Below are 20,572 nucleotides of genomic sequence, written 5' to 3' on the forward strand. Positions count from 1 at the left end.
ACATGCTTAACTTCATCTTCTAACATCAGCCTAAAAGGAAATATAATGAACGTGAAATGATGAGCTGAACTGCAGCTGAATGTGGAGGCAGGGAGGGGGAGCCTCAGGTGGAGCGGAGAGGGAAGAGTGGTGTACACAAGTCCAAGTGTACGTTAGTGACTGAGCTGAAATTGGCTTTGCCTCTGGCTCTTTACACCCACCCCTTCTCTCTCCTTCTGTCCCTCTCTCACTCTGAATGGCGCTCTTTGTCTTTTCACAGTAACACGCAGTCCCCAGGCGATTAAATGTGGGGAATTAGTAGTCAATTTTAGCCTACCACACACACAAACACACTAAACGGCTTAGGTTGGTGGGGCACTGATTGTGTTGTTATTACACTTCACACGTCAGCAGCATGTTTTTAATTTGTTCTCCACCTTTGGCTGGCTAAGTGTGCCGAGCGTTAGTTAGCTGCTGCATCAAATGAAAATCTCACACTTTTTTGGGGTTGTTTTTTTTTTTTTTTATAAATAAATTGATTTAATAGATGACAATAATATTTCAACATCGCTTTTCTTGTAAGGAAGCAAAATACTCATGTGAATGTATAGCAAACACTTTACAAAACTATTCAGAATTATACAAAATGGAGGAAGCAGAGGTGTGACACAATGCATTATTACTTACATAAAATAACTACGTGGTAAGAGGGTCAGTATAAAATGAAAAAGTATGCATCACATAATAAAGGTAAAGCCTGTGGTAATGACCATTATTCACATTGCTGAAGAGGAAGAAAACATGGTTTTGGCCTACATGCAGTGCACAACAGTCGTACATGTGATTCTAAGTAATCCTTAAGTAGGACCCAAAGCTGGCCAATTATCTCAAGAGATTTGGTGGAGACTTTGTACTTGGTTTCAGTTGTAAATCACATATGAATCAGCAAAAATTGCTAAAGAGAAAAAAAGAAAAGAGGAAGAAGAAGAAGCATAATTTTGGAAAGTTAAGTAGTGGTGGTTTGAAACTGGTCAGGTTTCCAGGGTCTCCTTAGCTATTGGCACAAAACGACAAGAATTGAGGTAAGTGTCCAAGTCTGAGCGATTAGCTGAAATATCTCCAAGAGCTCTCTTTCCCTCTCTTTTTCCTATTATTCCCCATAAATGCTTAATTCTTCAGTTCAACAAAATCCACATATGGAAGGACAGAATGGTGTTTATCTACAGAGACAAAAGGTTGCAACCATCCTTACCTGGCCTCGGCAAACAAAAAAACAAAACCAAAAAAAAAAAAAAACATATTTCAACAAAACGTGCTTTTCCCAAAGCAGTGGTGCAGATGTGTAAGTGTATTATCATATCAGTCACAATAAAGTTACACCCTCGGATATCAACAATGACAATAAACTTACTACTCATATAAAATAACACAAAAACATCCAAAAAGAAAAAGTATCCTTTAGTTTGGTTAATAAAATCTGATTATGTCCGTCTAAACCCTTCGTTTCTGGATCATTTCAAACACTTTTACACACTCACTGTACATCTCAAATCCTGATGGCACGCTTTTGGAAAGTTTTTTTTTTATGTGTCACTGATTGGTTGTAGACCCAGAATTCACACTTTTCATTGTGTGTGCTTGTGGCTGCATTTTTGACTGGGCCCCGTGTGTATGCATCCTGCATTTAGATCAGCTAGAAAAGTAAAAACCACCTAATATTACATCAATATGGCACGAGCATATACACACACACACACACACACACACACACATATACATACACACGTATCATCACATGCTCACATTCACACACACACACACACACACACACACACACTCGGATCCACTCACACGCTTCCCATATTTCCCTCTGCTCAGCTGGTCCCCCTCAGGGTCTTGTGAGTGTGGTGTAAACAGGCTGCTCCCAGTGTGTGGGGCTGTGAGAGGGGGCCACACTGGAGGGGTCTCCGATGGTAGTGTACAGAGGCCTCTGTGTAGGGCCCATGTAGGAGAAGGCTGAGTACAGCCCCGGGGCCTGACTTGAGTGGGCATAGTACGCCCCAGGGGCCTGGTGCTCTCCATACTCAAACTGAGCCCTGGAGGCCAGTGAGGGGAAGGCGGAGCCGTAGTGAGGGAGGCTGAGCGGGGTGTAGGTGACATGGGTGCCTGAGGAGGGAGAGGACGAGGCCTCGGCATAGTGGCTCCCAGACGCAGACTCGCTCTTGATCTGGGCTTTAGAGGGGTCAGAGGAAGACGGAGAGGCCTGAGGCTGTTGCTGCTGTTTGGAGAGCCAGGCTGAGTGCCCGCTGGCAGCAGCCAGGGCGTAGGCATAAGACGAGGCTGAGGATCCAGGTGTGGGCGCCCCGGTCGCGCTCTGAGGGTGGCCATTAGGAGGAAGGTACTGGTCGAACTCATTCACATCGAAAGGCTCGATGTTAGACATCACCTCGTGGCTGATCTCGCCGATGTCCATTGTGCCAAAGTCGATGTGGGGCTTTGTGCCTGATGATGATGGACCACCGGATGCCCCTTCAGCCCCCACCCCGAGGGCTCCCCTGGATCCCCCTGATCCTCCAGCAGCTCCTGCTGCCCCCTCCCTCTTGGCCTCTGACAGTTTCCCAGACTGGAGCTCTGTCTTTGGGGTAGTGGGGGGCGTGGGCGGGCTGTGACCCTGGCCTACAAGACAAGGGGCAACATTAGGTGACCTGTCACAAGCTTCCTGCTTCCAAGTGTAACTCACTGACACAGACTCGAATTTCTGTAGCTTCCTTATTTCCTGAAATTCAATCAGTGTGGAGGTTCACCTACCAGCAGGATGGTGGTGGTGATGGTGGTGATGGTGCATGTCACCCAGAGGAGACCCAGCCCCACCGTTGTGCTCCAGATGCAGGGTCTTGTAGTGTGACTGGGAGTGGCTGGCCTCCCCTTCCCCCTGGCTATCGGACTCAGTAGCAGGCGTTAGTTTGCCGTTTTTGCGTCTCCGGGGCTGGTACTTGTACTCGGGGTAGTCCTTCTTGTGCTGTTTCCTCAGCCTCTCCGCCTCCTCGATGAATGGCCTCTTGTCGTTCTCGTTCAGCAGCCTGGGGGGAGAAAAACAAGGACTGATTTACTCTTATAAGGCCTCCAAGCAAATGTGGAAGGTTTTAGCTCGGACAATGTCTGCAAATGACAAATACTGGTGCTGTGAATAATGGAGATATGGGTAATTTAATAGGCTGTACGCATTAAACACTTCCAAGTAGCAAACAAATAAACAAATGTGTTTATGCGCCATAATTTCCCCACTTTTACATTTAGATTCGGGCTCGTGTCAGCTACAGGAAACGCGCGCCTGTATGGCCGCTGTGTTCTCCTCTGGAACAGCCTCTCCATACAAACCTCCACAGTTTGCCCAGGGTCTTGCTGAGCTCCGCGTTGTGCAGGTGGGGGTACTGGTCGGCCAGTTTCCTCCTCGCCGCTTGTGCCCACACCATGAAGGCGTTCATGGGTCGTTTGACGTGAGGTTTCGCTTTGCTCCCGTTGTTTACGCGCACTGGCATTGGCACAAGAGTCCAGTCATAGCCGTCCAGCACCTGACTCACCGCCTCCCTGATGCCGATGGGAAAGCGATCATCCTCTTCTTCTGATTTGGCTCTGGATCGATCACCCCCGCTTCCGTCCGCCACACAGAGAGCCGTCAGCTGCGGCGGCGGCCCGGTCAGAGGTGAGTCGTGACCCGGTGGCGCTCCGGGTTGACTCGGAGACAGTGAGTGACCATCGTCTGACCCTCCGGGACTCAGCTCCGCCTCGGACAGGCTGTGCTCCTCACCCGACATGTTTATTCTTCTTCTTATTTGACCAAAACAAAACAAAAAAACAAAAAACCCTCAAATGCAAAAATATATATCTATAAAAGTAAGTTTAAAATATTCAGTGTAATGAAACCGTCTAAATGATTTTTGGAGTCTACGACGACCCAGCTACTGCTGACTCTTGTGAGGTAAAGCCATACTGCTGCGGTAAAGTCTCCAAATCCTTTCTCTGCTGCTGGGAATCCGAATCAGCACCTACACCTACAAGTTGAAGAAAAGAGTCACAGTGACGTTTTGGCTGATTACAAATTAAACACATTTTGACGTCAGTTTTAAATGTAAATATTCGTCGGTTTTCTTCAGGCAGAGCTATAGGCCTTTAATTTAATATCAATAAAGTAGCCATGTGTCTATAGCCAATTCAAGACGTATAACAATATAATAGTTGGACGAATTGACTAGACTTGAACCAGGAGAAATCATATTCCAGCGGTGAAATATTTTCACTAAAATAGATTTTGTAAATAAAACAAGAAGAATACACTAGGCAGTTTTACATCGATATGGATTATTCGCTTTAATATTAGACGTTTTTGCAACAAAAAAAAAATTACATAACTTACCAATTTAGATGTCCAGTGGTTCAACATGGGAGTGTGTGTGGCTGACTGTAGAGCCGATGAATGGCTGCTCTGTGTGGCAACACCGGAGCTTAAAGAGCGCCTTGTGAGAAGGACTGAGAGAGAAAAAAAAAAGTGATTGAAAGTGGAAAACATTCCCAGAGAGGCAGCATTCCAACACACATGAAGCCCCGCCCAACGGAGCCATACCGAGCTCTGATTGGTCCTCTAATTACCCAGCTGCTCTCTGATTGGACGATAGTGGTATACTGTTAATGCCGGTCTGTCCATCACGGCAACATTTCCAACAGAGAAGAGGTGAGATTTTACATCAGAGCTGCCTAAATGACTCCACAGAGCGGCCATTTAGAGGCAGGAGAAGGCCAGCTTTGTTGGGAGTGTTGACATGCTATATCAAACAAATAAACAATCATGAGGACGGTTATTGCCGCCTGTGGTCACGTCACATCAGAAAAGAAAGACAGTTGTAGAGTTTCCAGATAAAATTCCCTTTAATCGAGGAAACGCAACTAATAGGGGGGGAAAAAAACAGGTATCAGAGCCTCTAATTGATAAACTACGAATCACGTAACAGGCGGTGTTTGAGTCGCTGCTCGTCATAAATCGAATATGAAGCAGCCTTGCAACAATGCTGCTGGAGGAGGTGCGTTGTTCCAGGTCATATTACTGGGAAGAAAAACCTCTGGATCAGCAACTCAAACGTGTATTTCATGAAGTTAGTAGCTGGGAGAAAGCGTCACTGTGTAAAACATGGACCCTGGATTCAAATAAATCTTGGTATCCATGGTTACAAATTATACTGAATTATAATTGTTTTAATACAGGTAGAACGATATTACTTGGGGGGGGGGGGGGGTTTGGTCTGCGAGAGCAAATGTCCACGAATTCATTTCGAGTTTTAGGACTCGGGTTTATGAGGATAATTCTGTTCTGAACTACTGAATTCATTTATAAAACGTGCAATCAAACTATTCAATCAAGGAAGGATACAAAATGGCGGTTGCATAGATTTTAACTGTATCAGTTAGTTCAGGTTGAGTCAATCTTGAGGGGAAAAAAAACTCCAAAAAGCAGCCAGGGACGAGTGTAAATCTAATATCCGGGCATTTAATTGATTTCGTTTCTCTTTCTGGATGTAAACGGAAGCTGTTGCAGCACCTTGCTCTCACTTGAAGGTCATGATTTGTGCCTTTCAGTGTGGCCTGATGGGAAGAAGAGAAACGACTTTTAGATGCATTAAAATCATTGGATGCGGGCACACAAAATCTCTCTCTCTCTCTCTCTCTCTCTCTCTCTCTCTCTCTCTGTCGCGCACAATGACAGTAACAATAACCCCTGTGTCTCTCTCGCGTGGAGCGCAGCTCTCGGTTTTCTCTCTCTCTCCCATCTCTCTTTGCCCTCTTTGTCCGCATCTCAGGTGAATTGTAGCCATGTGATCAAACGCCCAAGCCTCTATCCATTAACCCTCGTAAATGAAAAAAATGGGGAACAAAAAGCAGTTTTGTGCTGCAAACATGGAAAAAAAATGATAACAGAGAGCGATGTGTGCGTCTTTCTCCCCTTATGTCCGAGCATAGACAGTAGACGCGCACACATAGAAAATAGTCCGCAGCAGACGCATGGATATCTCTGTCTCTCCCTCCTCGACACTCTGCAGCTCTAAACACTCTGCAACACCTGGATTTGGAGTTTTGGAGATGCTGCTGATGATGGGGAGGGGGGGGGGTGTTTGAGGATGAGGGGGTGATGGTTGAAAGGGGGGGGGGGTGAGGGGGACACCTACAGGCTGCACCCCACCGACCAACCAGCATCACTGGGATCCAGCTTGAGGCCTCCGAGGCTTGTGAAGTGAGTGTTTTCGTCTCCACTGAAAGATGCGAGTTTTTTTTCTCTCTCTCTCTCTCTCTTTTTGTTGCAGCTGTTTAGAAGAGAAATGTTTAAAATGTGAGCAGCTTGTCGGTTAGGTTGGATCCGACCGCAGGGAGGAAGCTGCGGTTTTGGGGAGAGTGTTTAGTTAGGGCAGCTGGATGCGCAGGGCCCCCAGGAGTCCGTCAGTCCGTCCGTCCGTCTGTCTGTCAGTGCAGGTTTCTGCGTCATCATTATCTGTCCCGACTCATCCTTTAATTACATTCTTCCATCAAATCAAAATTGTATTCAACACGATTATTGTAACTCATTATGATGGTTTAACATCGTTACTCTGACTCTCCGGGACTCGGTCGTCACTTTGAGACGTTTGGCATTTTTTTTTACTGTGCTGATGTGTTTTACTTTAACTTGTTTATTTTCAACCAGTGAAAAGCGAAATATACACTTTCTATTATTTTTTTTAAAATATAATTTTCTTTCTGCTTTGTTGAAGCGTATTTCCCAGTTTTGTTGTAAATCGCGCCTACTCTGGAATTATTATAATTGTTATTATTATTGTCATTGTAAATTATTACAACCCTACGGAGAGACAATTTGAAACAAAAACAAAAGCCTGTTTGAGAACGTTTATACTCTTGCAAATCAGACTGTTTAGAATTTACTGGACTTTGTGCTTTTTAATTTCAGTCTTAAACGTTTTTTTTTTTTCGTTCATTAATGTGTGGAAATTATGTTTGGTGAAAAAGCTTTTCTTTTTTCTTTTTTTTTTTGATTGTTTCTTTTGTTCGTTTTGAAAAAAAGCTACTTTTGTTTTTGATTCTATTTTTTTTCCACCCTTAAAAGAATCCGTTCTTTTTTGGTATGGAGAAGGAAAAAAAAAAAATCAGAGCCCTGGAGGCCAATAAGTGCGCATCAAAGTCGCTTCCAAAAGGGTGAAATAAAACCCTTAAAACGAACAGAGTAAAAGAAGTGACTCTGCGTGTCGCTACGTCACCGGTCCACTAACACAACATTTAGCTTCTAATAACTTCCCTTATTTCTGTTATCGAATAAAAGACGGATGAGAAACTTTTCGTTGTTTTTTTTTTTTTTTTTTTAATAACTACGGCAACCTTTAATATCCCATCAGGCCTCGGGAGTGTTTGAACACCTGACGTGAAGGAGGAGAGAGTCCGCTGACATTGATCTCTGAAGATGACAGTCTTGATAAACACTGTGTGGTTTCATGATTCTCTGATCGCTTCCTCCATGTTCGCCTGCAGCTCTTTAGTTAAGCGCGATGACGAGAAATAAAAGGCCTCATTTAGTTGGTTCTCGAATGTTTATGTAATTAATCTTAAAACGTTACCAAATGGGATTTTATTGTCCCGTTTGTGTTTTTAATGGGACATTTATGAACAGTCACAATTGTAACAGTTGTCCACGAAAGAAAAAGGATTTTTTTTTTTTTAAATGAGAATCTGACGATCAACAAATCGATTTTCAATACTGACTTTTAACAGTTTCTCTGCTCCTCTTAAATTTTAGGCTTCAGTTTTATACTATTTTCAGTTAAATTGTATAACAAACAAATTCAAAATTGTTTCGGGTTATAAATCTTTTTTTTTTTTTTAAATACATAGTGTCATTTTATGAAATTTTACAAGAATATATGTCACTCCCTTGGAGCTCAATGTGTCGGGGCTTTATGGCTTTAACTCCACCTGTTCCCCAGCATCTGCAGACAGAAATATCGGCTCTGAGATGATTACCTGAACAGGGCTGTGTGAAACAAAAAAGAAGAAGAAGAAGAAGAAGAAGAAGAAGAAGAAGAAGAAGAAGAAGAAGAAGAAGAAGAAGAAGAAGAAGAAGAAGAGGAAGAAGAAGAAAAATCAAGAAAAGAGAAACATCCCGGTTTGAAACGACCAGACTGTTTCAGACAGTCCTGTGTGAAACTGTCACGGGCCTCGGGGGCAGCCATAACTTGTTAGAAAATGGAGCTCACATGGTCGCATCAGTGCCTGCGCTAACCTGCCATGTGACTTCAGTAATGGGCCTCTCCATGTCTGCACAGACCACTGTGTCACAAGAGCCTGTTTCCTGCGGCTCCTGCGGGAGAGGCTGGGAGGATGAGGTCTCATGATCAGCATCGAGGTCAAAGGGTCACTCTTCAGGTGACCTCTCAGTCATGCCCGACTGTGTGATCAGGGCGAACCCATGAAGACGAAGATCAGGAAAGGGTTTGTTTGTTTGTTTGTTTGCCTGTTTTGTTTTTTTCATTCCTATTTCGTTATTTTTCTATAAAAAATTCGCTGGTCGGAGCGGTCAGAAAGCGCTAGAGGAGGGGGAAGAGGAGAGAACGTGCCCTTTTCGCTTTGGCCTTAATACTCGCAGCAACTCCCAGGGGAAATTCCTGAAATCTGACGATGGATGGAGACAAAAAAAAAAAAAAGAGAGAGAGAGAGAGAGAGAAAAACAGAGAGATGCCAGATAGCGAAAGAGGGATGCAGATAAGGGGAAACATGCACAGCGGTCAAATATTCACATGCTGGGTCACATTCTGCATTTAACGGACGCATAATTGGTGGAAAGCATTCGTTCTCAAGTCAATAGGCACATTGGGCTGAAATGAATGGCGTCATTTGTTTCAAATGATGACAAAAGGATCTGAAATTATATGTCAGAAACGGCTGGAGAGATTGGCACAGAAGCACATTTTTCTCCCCCATTTCAGATCCAGATGTCATCATGAAATGGTGGTCTGACGTGCCAACGGTTGTTTCTGAAATGATATACGTGAGTGTCCTGCACACGCTTATGCTTTTTCTTGTGAAAAATGCCTCTCAGGCTTTGTGTGGAAAACATTTGAGGTCAGTTCTTTCTCGCTTGGGGAATTCCGGCGCTGAAGCTAGGCTAGCTATCAGTGAAACAGAGGTTCATGTGACTCAAATATTTGGACTCGGTTTCACACTGTACAGTACATCTCATCAGGAAAATGTTCCCCCGCAGATAAATGAGAGCTGTGCCTACGACCTCATATCATTTGTTAGAAATGTGTGAACGCGGGTCAGGCCGTTCTGGGCCGGATGTCAGCTGAAGTATTTACATGTGGGTTGTAAACTGCATGACAAAACAAAGGCCACATGAGGACGTTACACAGGTTCCTGCGCTTACGTGCTTGCAGTGTTGGAAACATGAACTTTCAGCTTGGATTTTCCCCTCTGGAAGCTTGCGAGGGATGCAGGTGTCCTCTGGCTTCAACACTTGATTTATCCATCATTTGTAAGTGGCGATGATGCAGTGACACGCCATCCTCAGAGGATGAATAAAAAATGATTCTGCTATCTGACCTCTGTCACTCCTCTTTCTCCCATTTTCACCCAGTGAATTAGTGCAGCTGCACCACACTTAAATGGGTCCCCCTCTTTTTTCTCGGCAAGTGTATGTGACCATGAATCCTCTCTTTGTGCTCCGTCTGCAGAGTTTCCCCCCTCTCTTAGCTTCTTGCCTTCTTTTTTTTTTAATTTGGGGAAAGAAGGGCTTCGGTTGCGATGGTGGCAGCACTGGTGAGGTGGTGGCGGTGGTAGCGATGGTGGTGGCGGCGGGGAAGAAATAGAGAGGGGGAGAGGAGGGTTGGGGTGAGGGGGGGGGGTAACTTGTTGGACCGCATTCCTGTGCAGCTGTGGATGCTGGTGCAGGGTGGGTGAGCCAGGGAAGGTGGTGGGGGGTGGGGTGGGGGGGCAGAGCAGGATCATCATTGCATTGCAGGGTATCATGAAAGGCCTATTGTTCAGGGGTCTGCTGCGTCCGCATCTATTTGCTACGACTTCATCCTGACGGAGAGAAACGAGAGATTGAACAAGAGGGAGACAGAGAAAGAAATGACACGTATGAGCTTAAGGGGAAGAAATCATGAGGAAAAGGAAGAGGAAGACATTCAGAGAAAAACATTTTATATTTGTGTCTGTGACTCAGATGCATGATGATGTTAAAAAGTCAGAGTGGGATTGATGAGGATGGGGATGATGGTGACTGGGACAATGGTGGCATTCATGTAACCTCTCTATGACGGTTTGCCCCACAGTCATACGTGCCAGCACGGCGTTTAGTCATGCACATACGTCAACCTTTCGCTGCACTAAAAATTCTTCTCTGCGGTGATAACACAGATTGGAAATGTTTCCCCTGCACAAGAGAGGAAAACATGGTTCCGCTCATTTTCTTTAAACGTAAGATTCCCCTGAGAAATGTTTCTTCATTTCTACGTCCTATTTTTTGGGGTTAAAACTGTAAGTTTTCCGTCTTTTCTCGGATGTCAGGATTGCATTTCTCTCTTTGTGACTGCATTTAAACAAAGCGAAATGAGGTAAAGGAAATGAAATAAAGAGCAAAGAGGGAAACTTTCCCATCGGGCATCTTTTAATTAAGTTTCAATCAGGGGTTCCGTTAAGAAATTAAACTCAGTTGCGCACGTGAGTCTGCAGACCGCTTCATCTAACCTGAAGATGACATCATGAAGACGTGATGAGTCGTGTCCTCGTGAACGCCGTTGATTTACCTGCTCGGTTCAGTCTTTCACATCAACAAAGCAGTAATTGTCAATTTGAGTTGAGAAAAACATGAACTTTCTTCGCCCCGTTTCCTGAAAGGTCTCACTGAGGGTAAACCAGAGCACAAACATCATCTTAAATGAGTTTTCTTTAGCTTCTCTCTTCATTTTTATGACGGTTGTTCGAACAAACTGCCCTCTGTCTTTTTTTTTTTTTAATCTTAATCTCTCTTTGTTTATCTATTTTCTAGTAAAACCCTTTCTGTTCTTTTTTTTAAAAAGTGCTACACCAGTGGTGTTATCTTGCTTGTTACTTTTAGACAGTGCGCGAGTCACCTTCTGCTCAAAAAAGCATCTTCTTTTAAAATATTTTTTTTTTGTTATTAAAGATTTTATTTCTCCCGGAACCTACTACCTTTTTCTCGAAAGGATACAAACCCCTGATGGCTGCGGTGTAATATTTGTCTGTCCTAAAGCCCGAAATGAAATGATGGTCTTTCAGAAAGAAAAACAAAAACAAAAAAACCCACGTGAGTCTTGATTAAAAAAAAATGTAATAATGATAACTTTGAAATGCCACCAAGTGAAATGCAGATATTGTTCAGAAAGTTGTCAATGAGAAAATAAGACGGAGAGAGTGGTCGAGAGCAGAGCAGACTTCCCAATCATGAGTTCCTCTCAGAACATTTAATTAGTCTGTGTGAACGAAAGAGAAAGACGGCCCGAGGGGTCTGAGGGAAAGATGGCCACATGAAAGAGACTGTTGTTGTCCGAGCAGAGGGAGAGATAAAAGGCAACACGATGGGAAGACGGATGGGATATTTTGGAGAGGAGACTGGGAAATGTGGCAATTTATGACATCCCTCACGCCTGTCACTTTCACGCCCCCCCCCCACCCCACCAGCCCACCACCCCACCCCCCAAAAAATACCAAAACATCTAAATAAGTTGAAAAGTTTAATTCTTATGATTTTTTTCCGATGTGTGATGATTTGGGAGCGCGTCACACGGTCAGAAAGTTTGTCGTATACAGAGAACGGTAAACCTTCGAGTTGATTTAACTTTTCACCCCCCCCCCCCCGTCTTAAAATCGGGAGGGAGCTCAAGCTGAAGCCAGGTTCCATTTCGAGTGAAGAAGTAAAGTTAAACAAGTTCTTTAACCGAGGAAAAAACTTGGTATTGTTAGTTCGAGAAAACAACTGTTACATTATCTGTTCACCAAAAAAAAACTTGCTTTATCCTGTCAAATAAATGTTCAATTTGAACTCCATTCCATTTCAGTTCACAAACCCACAATATCACATTAAGATAACTTCAAATGTATTTGTAGAATATGCCAAGTTAAGATTCATCTTTCTGAAATTACTTTTTTGTAACGTTAAGATTTATTCTTTTGTCTCTTGACTAACAATGACTAACAACCTCAGTTAGCACCTGCCCCCCCTCCTGTACTCCTGTTTTTACAAACACAAGTTAAAAGCACGTTGACAACATAGATGAAACCCACAGGAAGTGAATACGGTGAATTGAACACTTCAAAACGTAAAAAATTGAGTTCAATATCCAAAATGCAAAAAAAAAAAAAAAAAAAAATTAGAAATAAATGCTGTTACTGAGTGAGAGGGGAAGAGAAGCCTGCAGGTGTTCTAAGCATATGAGAGCAATTTAGTGCAGACAGACAAGTGGGAAGTATCCGAATTAAAGTGACTAATGGATTTGATTTGGGGGGGGGGGTGTCATTCAAATAATGAATGACAAATTTGAAACACTGAATTTCAAGTAAAATCCTGATTATTTCTCCCCCTCCCAAAATGATTACTGACATTGACATTTGCGCCTAGAATTATGAAACGCGTGCAGTTGAATCATCGTTCAGGTTTCAGGTGTGTCAGAAAAACCAGGAGGTGCAATACGAAGGAAGTTTTTCTTTGTGGAAAAAAGAAAAACCTCCCGAAAATGTAGCTTTGCGATGTGAGTGCATGATTTAGGCCGGGTTTTATATCGATGGTGCATTCAGCAGCAATTAATGCCAAGCATGTTAAGACGCCCTTTAACCGTCTTTCAGTGAAACGGAGGTTGAATTGCGAAGAAAAGAGATAATCCAATTTCAAATGAGCTCACATAAATTACGCATGGGAAAACACAGACATAATCATAGCATTCAGTTTCATAATAATGCACATACAATTTCATTCGGTTACAGAGAGAACCTGCTTGAACCGCCCCCATCTATCTGCCTCTGTGTCTCTATTGTCTCCTCAAAATTCTGTTATCTTCACAACAAGTTTATAGGCAACAATACCACCGAGTCCTCGACTTTCTAACTGAGTTTAACTCTTGAGACCAAAGTTAAGAACTCCTGAGAATTTCTTCAAGTGCAGATCACAAAAAGAATCTTACACATTTTTTAAAGAGACATGACAGTTTTTTAGCTCTCTGAGCTGAGACCCGGAGAGACCAGCTGACTGCTACATAGGATAGCACCATGAATGCTAGTGGCTGTGTAGCTTTCCTCCATCAGATGTCCCCAAACTCTCTTTACCTGCGTTAATGTATAGTTTTCACTGTGAAATATGACTTTAAAATCTAGAATCAGAGATATTTAGGGAACTAGTTTTCTGACAGGGTGCACTGATTTGATGCAGAATCTCACAATTTCAGCTAACGAAACAGAACTCTTGGTGATGAAGAGCGACTGCTAATCATGGATGTGTTTGTAAAACTTGATGAGGAGGACTATTTCAAGCGAAGGTTCTGAAATGATCTATTTGAACCAGAATACACAGAGGAGGAAGTGATGCTGAGTGGGCAGGATAGTGGCATGCTAACCTACCCATCCACTACCATTCATTATGCTGAGCTAGCTCGCTGTAGGTCTCAGCTCCTTACTACACACGCACAGGACAGAAGGGAATCTGTCTTCGTGTCTGGCTCTGGGGAAGATGGCAAAGAAGCAGGTTTGCCCAAAAGCTGATGTATTGCTTTAAATATCCTCTTTAGAACACACTTATGATCCATTTAAAGGCAGAAACAGGAGTGGTTTGTGTTAAATTAAACGGCTCACATTGCTAGAAAAAGAACATTTTGTCTGGAGCTCTCTCAGTATGCTAGCACAAGCGTTAGCAAACTTGAAAGTGAGAAACACTGTGACGGACACTGAAACATTGCCTGAAATTTCCATGGATTAAGCTAGCCTTTGGCAAGAGTCGGGATTAGGAAATTACAGTCGACAAGTGAAATATACCCCTAACCCCATAAAGCTGCGTGTTCACCTTCCACAACACTGGGACTTTCTTCTGTTAATGTGGAACACACCAAACTGAGCTGCAACAACACAAACGCTGCTTCACTCGATCTGTTTAAACTCACACATTTAAGAGGATGTTTGATAGTTTAGTGACTCCAGCACACGGTAACCTAGGCCCTCCTCAAATGAACAGATCGGCACTTTTGTAGTTTTTAACTTGTGTGAGAGTGAACAACGCCACTCTCACTCCTTTGTTTTAATAGAAAGCCACAGCTGCGAACCAGCTGCCTCATCATAAAGTCAGCTGGAACTGACTGTTTCCAAAGTCACAAAACCTAGACGACAGGCCCTCTAAAGCTCACTAATCAATACAATTGTTCTGCTTTGGGTGATTGGAGTGCAAAAATACCAAATCACGTGACTGGATTTTGCAGCGACATGCCATCAATGACGATGATTCTGCTTTCTTACCCTCCGCTGCCCTTGCAAAAATGATTGATTTCACACTAGTTATCTAATATTTCCCAATATATCAAATAATTCAGTCAAGGATATTTTTGGTTTGTTTTTGTTGTTGTTGTTGTGTTTTAGTGATGACTATCCTCAAAGATGTTTTCATTGAAAGCGATCGCACAGCTTTTGCTGAATAGAATCCATTTTTCAATGAGCGTCTCCGTGCTCTCATGAAGGTGAGACACGAGAAGCCTATGTTCACGTCCATCTCTGCCCTCCCAAACTTAAAGTGGGTGAAACGAAGTGGACATCACAACTAATTTGAGGTTGATGCAGAGCCAGTAAATAAGTTATATAAGTCTGAGTGATAATAGACCTTTGAATGGTCTCTTAAACTCTTGAAATAAGAAATATCTTTTAGGAGCAGATGTGCTTTTTTTTTTTAGGAGCGGGGGAGGATATTTGCCTTTTAATTTAATGACAGACAGTTAGAGAGACGGGTCACTGATGGGAGGGAGACGAAAACAACTGGAGTCATGTTGCATTTACTGGTTCAGTCGAGCCACTTAGACCAGCAGTCGTTAATATCGGAACTAAATTAAAACATAACTGGAAGCTTGTAATAGTAACTACACATAGAGATGAATACACAAGGAGGAAAGACAGGCAGACAGACACAAGTATCCAGAAGATGTTTGCCCCTTGGTGCTTTCCAGCCCAGTTCAGCCAGGCCTGCTCTGTTGAACTGCTAAGCAACACACAATGCTCCTCTGTTCCCCCACCGAACTGCCTCACAGCTTCACAACACACAACAGCTCATTATGGAATCAAAGATCCCCCCACCACAGCTCCCAGTGCCTAAATACTGTCCCCTGCTGAGCACACACACTGTCACCAGCTCTGGCCACACTGCCCGAGGCCACAAACAGCCAGTGAGGCCAGAAAGGGCATCAGACATACAGGGTGTCACACACATGAAAGCACGCACTCAACTTAACGGCACACACGAGGATGAACACACACCACCTTATTAGGCAGACCTATAGTCAGCCATTAGCAGCCTTAATAGAGGTCACAAAGGTCGGCCAGCTGCTCTCCTTCATAGACGCTGATGAAGGGGGGGGGGGGGATCCGGTTAATTAATCGGCATCAGAAAACAGTCGGAGAGTGAGGGACAAATGAGTGCAGATTGGTGTGCTGGAGTGGCCAGGAGACAGGAGTTTAGCAAAGATTAGCTGATGACAGGAGAGGAAGACGTTAGAGGAAATTTCCCTTTTTGCTGTTTTAGCACGATTTGAGTGGAAAAATGTTTCACCATGTTTGGTCCCGTGAAGAACTGTTGAGAAACATGAAGGTGAACTTGAGCAGCAGGAGCGAAATCAGAGCATGGTATGAGTCTATTTGTCAGTCATGCTATCGAGGCTGCCACCCAACTATAGTCCTGGGTCTGTCTTTCCTACAGGTGTCCTTCCTCAGCAGATATGTGAATATGGAGCTCAAACAAAGCACCAGTGCCTGATGTGGACTTTTTTTCCCAGGTATATATTAAAACTGTGATTCCTAAACTTAATTACAAGTGCCCCCAGGGCTGATGAACAGTTACATCAGGGGGGTATAGCTTGTAGTACTAAGCAAAGACCACTCCTTCTCTTCCTCCTCTCTCTCTGACCCGACCCATCTCACACACACATACCTAAAGTACCAAGTATCTGGTCAGGTCTTCTTAGGCTGGGCATTCAGTAGGCCTATGGTCATGTCCTCCCTTTTGCTCAAAATGGGATAAATGGTTTACACAATCTCACTCCACACCCATGGGAGCAGCAGAGTTCATTGGCTGAAGACTGTGTCCTGACTGTCTACATCTGCTCAGGGCGACCAGCGTCGTGTCTGGCATCACAGTGATGTTAGCAGTGCTGGCCTAGCCGGTGTCTTGGACCAGGACATCACACTGGACAAAACCACTCAAACTCTATGTGTGTTTACAGGTTGATGTAATCATTCCTGTTGTCCAGAGATTTTTCATCCTCAGTGATACCGCATCACATGTTGCTTAGAATGTGCATCACATGAAGCCAACACGGTGTGATTGTCATGTTAATCAAATCGTCTATGTGACATCAGTGTTTACTTCCTGTCACCACTTGGTGACACGATGACCAAGACCTAAATTCAGCTTGGAGCTGTCTTCAGGTGGGGGCTCTCATCAATCGTGTGAAGCTCAAAAAAAAATCGGACCATGTGGAGTCCAGCTACAACAGTTTCCTGTTCAGTGGCAAAAACATCAAAATTGACCGTGTCGCCACGGTAACACTGTTTCCGAAAAATTCAAAGTCTTCACAGTCACCAAGCTCTTGTGGCATTTCTGACAAATCGCGAGATGCATCTGGTTTACCGACTGGGAGAAGAGGAAAAACCTCGTGTCACTTCCCAAGAACATAAGCTCGCTGGTGGGAGAATCAGCGAACCAACCACCAGTGTTTGGGCACATGTGAGAGACGGTTTGAGAACTATACGTAAAATGAGCCTACGTCCTTTTAAGGTTGTTTAATGGGGTAATATCCTAAAGCCGTCACTCCCTTTATAGACCTATTCAATAAAGCAGTGTCTTCTCATTTCACAGGCTGGATGACGTTACGCTGCAAGCATTTCCACCAAAGAGTGATTTTCCCCCATAAACCTCTAAGACGAATTCTTCATTGAATAACTGTTTGTTGTGCCTAAGGAGGTAAAATGATGTTATAATTCACAAGAAGGGAAGAGATAAGAAAAATAGATAACCACACAAACTGCATCTGCTGATTATATGCGACTACTACAGGAAGAGACGATGGATGTTTATTGTTTTAATGGTACATCCAGTGTGCTTTTATTTTTTTTTATTTTCTTTCAATTATCTCAAAATTCCTCCGATTTATCATGAGAGGCTTTGGACTTCTCTAAACAACTCTACTGAAATTGTTTACATCAAATTCACCTTAACAGGAGCTCAGAGAACATTGTGAGCTGCTTTGGTATTTTATCTTTCACATATAAAAGATGGTATAGGATAGAATAAGATCCATGCAGGCAGCTGCACTTTAGTGTTGATTGTAGTGTCGCATTTTAACCACATGGGGGCGCTTGAACAACAGACAGAAACTGTCCTCATCACAAGCAGGCTGTTCAGTGTCTCCTGCTGTTTGATTCCCCCCCCCCCCCCCCCCCATGTCTCTGTTTTTATGTCTGTTCCTGAACTCATTCACCTCTCATTCCCATGTGTCCCTGGCATCCAAATTTAAATTCTATATGATCTTACAACCACTCACATTTCTGTCTGTCCTTCACTTTCTGGGACATTTGAATGAAGATGGAAAGGAACTGAAGTGCTCCCTCCTCAGTTTGGCTCTTCCAAAAGAGGAGTTTGACAGTTTTTGAGAGTTTATCCATGTAATCAGGGCTGGATAAACCTGTTTTGGGCCTCATGCAAAGACTTACTGTTCAACTACTGGTGTATAGAAGTTTATATCAAGTACAGGTCATGCACAAAAAGAGGTCAGGTTCACTATATTTTGTCCAGCGAGTTGTCCTGGTTGCTAAGCAACAGAGATCATGGGTGGATTCACTTCCAGTATCGACGGGACTTCAGACTAAAGTACAAGGTGCTAAATCAAATGGAACAAGACTTCACACTTGGCCCGCTTACCTTGTACTGCTCTGAAGCGCGAGTGTCCCTCGCTGGCCTGCACTCACATTGTTGCGGGCCTGACCTGGCCTGAACATGCTTATGTCATCACTGAGCTGAACACACTTTAACACACACACTGTAACACACAATACTACAAGGTGACAAGTTTGCCCCTCTGTAGCATTGTTATCAATACAAGCTAGCACAAGCTAACGTTTCTCAATGCTCAGTGGGTTCTCCAGACCTTCAGTGGAGCAGATGGCATCCCCGATTCGGACACTGCTGACTTGCTCCTTGGTGATTATTTTGTTGACAGCATCATACCGCTGGAATTGATCCTTTTCACATACTGAGCTGCCAGATTACATCATGCCTTTGGTCCAAGCACCTGCTCTACATGTGACTGTACCGTGCTGGAGCCAATCTCCAACTTTGCCAGAGCCGAGACAGTGGACCCAACTTGGGTGTTGTGCGGGCCCAGTCACACTTGACAAACAGACTGGACTTTCACCTTCGCCGTCAATGTCTCCACATGTGATTTACATACATATATTTCTTTATTTGGACCATTCCTACATTTTTTTCAAAAAAAAAAAAAAGCAGGAGTGGCTATAAGAGAAAATGTTCAGTTGTTTCAATGTCTAAACTAGCATAAGAAATGTACTTACATAGGTTTGAAGTGAAATTTGGGATGAAATAAGTATCTTGGACGGTATCAATATCTCTGAAGTCAGGCAGCAACAAGTCAATGTCTGGTAATGCTAACGTTGATGTTAGCAGTGGTGTTTGAATGACAACTTAAATTGTGCTTGTATAGCGTTAACCAACGTGAAAGCGAGCGCCAGGTAGTTTAAAAGGCAAATTCTTGAAGTCATAATGACGACATTTTCAAAAATTTTGACCCTCAAATAGAATTTCCTGAATTGTCTTGAAATACACGTTGCAGTCTACCTAAGGGTTTCATCAAGAATTTCAGTGATTTCAGTCTTGTTGTTCTTTCACACATTCAAAACTGCCATCTTACATAGTTTTTTTTTTTACATAGACAAAAATATTTTTTTGACAAATTTGTCTGTCAAGTTGATGGAAGAGTGAAGTAGGTATATTTTTATACAGTTTTGTTCTCCTAGACTAGATCAAGATTCAAATTTGCTCAGCAACGTGATTATTGAGTTACTGTGGAGACTGCAATTTTTCACCTGGAATTTACCTTGTCAGCTCTTCATGTTTGATGAGAATCCTGGCTTGAGGATATCTGCAAGCTGAATTTAAGTCATCGTGCCACCTAGTGGTTATAGGAAGTAAGCCTCATGCAATAAACGTCAGTTGACACACCAAAACTGCCCCGTGTTGTCTTCATGTGATGTACACAAACATGTCATACTGTTAAGAAGCTTTGATGTCTCAACCAACTACAGAGGAAGACCAGAGAAATGGATGTATTTTACCAATTTCAAATAAGGATATTCATCACGGGCAGGCGCAAAGGAGATGCTCCAAAGGTAAGGCGATGAGGTGAGACTTGTACATGATTGTGCATGTATCACATGATGCCAGGGTAGAGTATAAACAAAGCTGACTCTATGGGAAGTTCAAACCAATATCACTAACTCAACCCTATGAGAGCACTACTGGCTCATTCAAACATGCCAAACGTACAATGCAGTGTTAAATATTCACATTAACATGCACTATGGAATAATGTCAGTGCGGTATATACCTCATCTAAATATTCAGCTTCATGGTGTTGAACTTTTTATAGTCAACGATGATTCAATATTCACGGCATACGCACCATCATCCCTGACAATTTATCTCTATAGGAGGAACATAAAACCGTTTATGCAGTGCCATATGTAAAAATAAGCTTGTACTGCTTGTACTGCTTGTACGTGTTGTTTTTGGTTTTTTTCCTGTGTGTGTGGGTAGTGTAGTGGTGGTAACTCAGATTTCAGTCACTGACAGGTATGCAACAGCCAGTAAATCCCCACAGCAACAAATCTCACTTCGAGATGAGGGCAAAAATTTGGAGTTGAACACAGCTGAACTGATGGTTTTAGTTTTAGTTTTATACGAACAATCTATCAAATAGTTGGGATATTTCAGTTTGATCCAAAGTGATTGACCAATCACCCAATCAACTACTGTAGTATGGCTAAAAACTTTTTTTTTTTTTTAAATCCCTTTGACACATGTTCAGTTTGGTGTTTTAAGGCCCTTGGAGGTTAGCTTACCACAGTTATTAATTCAGATTTGCTGAGTAACATCTAAATACATACATTTAGGAACAAAGGGAAAGGAAATCTACTTACTGTCCATCATTTCTAGTACCAGACAAGCAAGATACCTTTCTGTTGTTGCTGCATGCATTATAGAGCTCCAGAAACCCTCCTAGCAGCT

General features: G+C 43.1%; 1 protein-coding gene and 1 long non-coding RNA gene across 2 annotated transcripts; one reads left to right on the forward strand and one right to left on the reverse strand.

Annotated features, from left to right (window-relative positions):
* Window positions 1–523: 523 nt before the first annotated feature.
* LOC147257404 (transcription factor Sox-10-like) lies at window positions 524–4,529 on the reverse strand. The gene is made up of 4 exons (XM_086211318.1): window positions 4,394–4,529; window positions 3,358–4,031; window positions 2,788–3,059; window positions 524–2,655 (listed from the first exon to the last, which is right to left on the reverse strand). The coding sequence occupies exons 2-4, from the start codon at window positions 3,792–3,794 to the stop codon at window positions 1,868–1,870; spliced, it is 1,497 nt and encodes a 498-aa protein (XP_086067444.1). The 5' UTR covers window positions 3,795–4,031; window positions 4,394–4,529; the 3' UTR covers window positions 524–1,867.
* Window positions 4,530–6,169: 1,640 nt separating this feature from the next.
* LOC147257405 (uncharacterized) lies at window positions 6,170–19,624 on the forward strand. Its single transcript, XR_015117594.1, has 3 exons — window positions 6,170–6,259; window positions 15,971–16,046; window positions 17,129–19,624. It is a non-coding gene; the product is annotated as an uncharacterized LOC147257405 (long non-coding RNA).
* The last annotated feature ends 948 nt before the right edge of the window (window positions 19,625–20,572 follow it).

The sequence above is a fragment of the Aulostomus chinensis genome, chromosome 8 (assembly GCF_037954235.1).
Source record: "Aulostomus chinensis isolate RoL2024-O1b breed Wild chromosome 8, RoL_Achi_v1.0, whole genome shotgun sequence".
Taxonomy (NCBI): Eukaryota; Metazoa; Chordata; class Actinopteri; order Syngnathiformes; family Aulostomidae; genus Aulostomus; species Aulostomus chinensis.

Bases quoted from the DNA above. Each gene is read 5' to 3' on its own strand.
- LOC147257404 (XM_086211318.1), bottom strand. From the start codon at position 3,794: ATGTCGGGTGAGGAGCACAGCCTGTCCGAGGCGGAGCTGAGTCCCGGA. The intron at 3,060-3,357 runs GTTTGTATGGAG...TTCTCCCCCCAG, and splicing joins ACCCTGGGCAAACTGTGGAG to GCTGCTGAACGAGAACGACA. The intron at 2,656-2,787 runs GTAGGTGAACCT...CTTGTCTTGTAG, and splicing joins TCACCACCACCATCCTGCTG to GCCAGGGTCACAGCCCGCCC.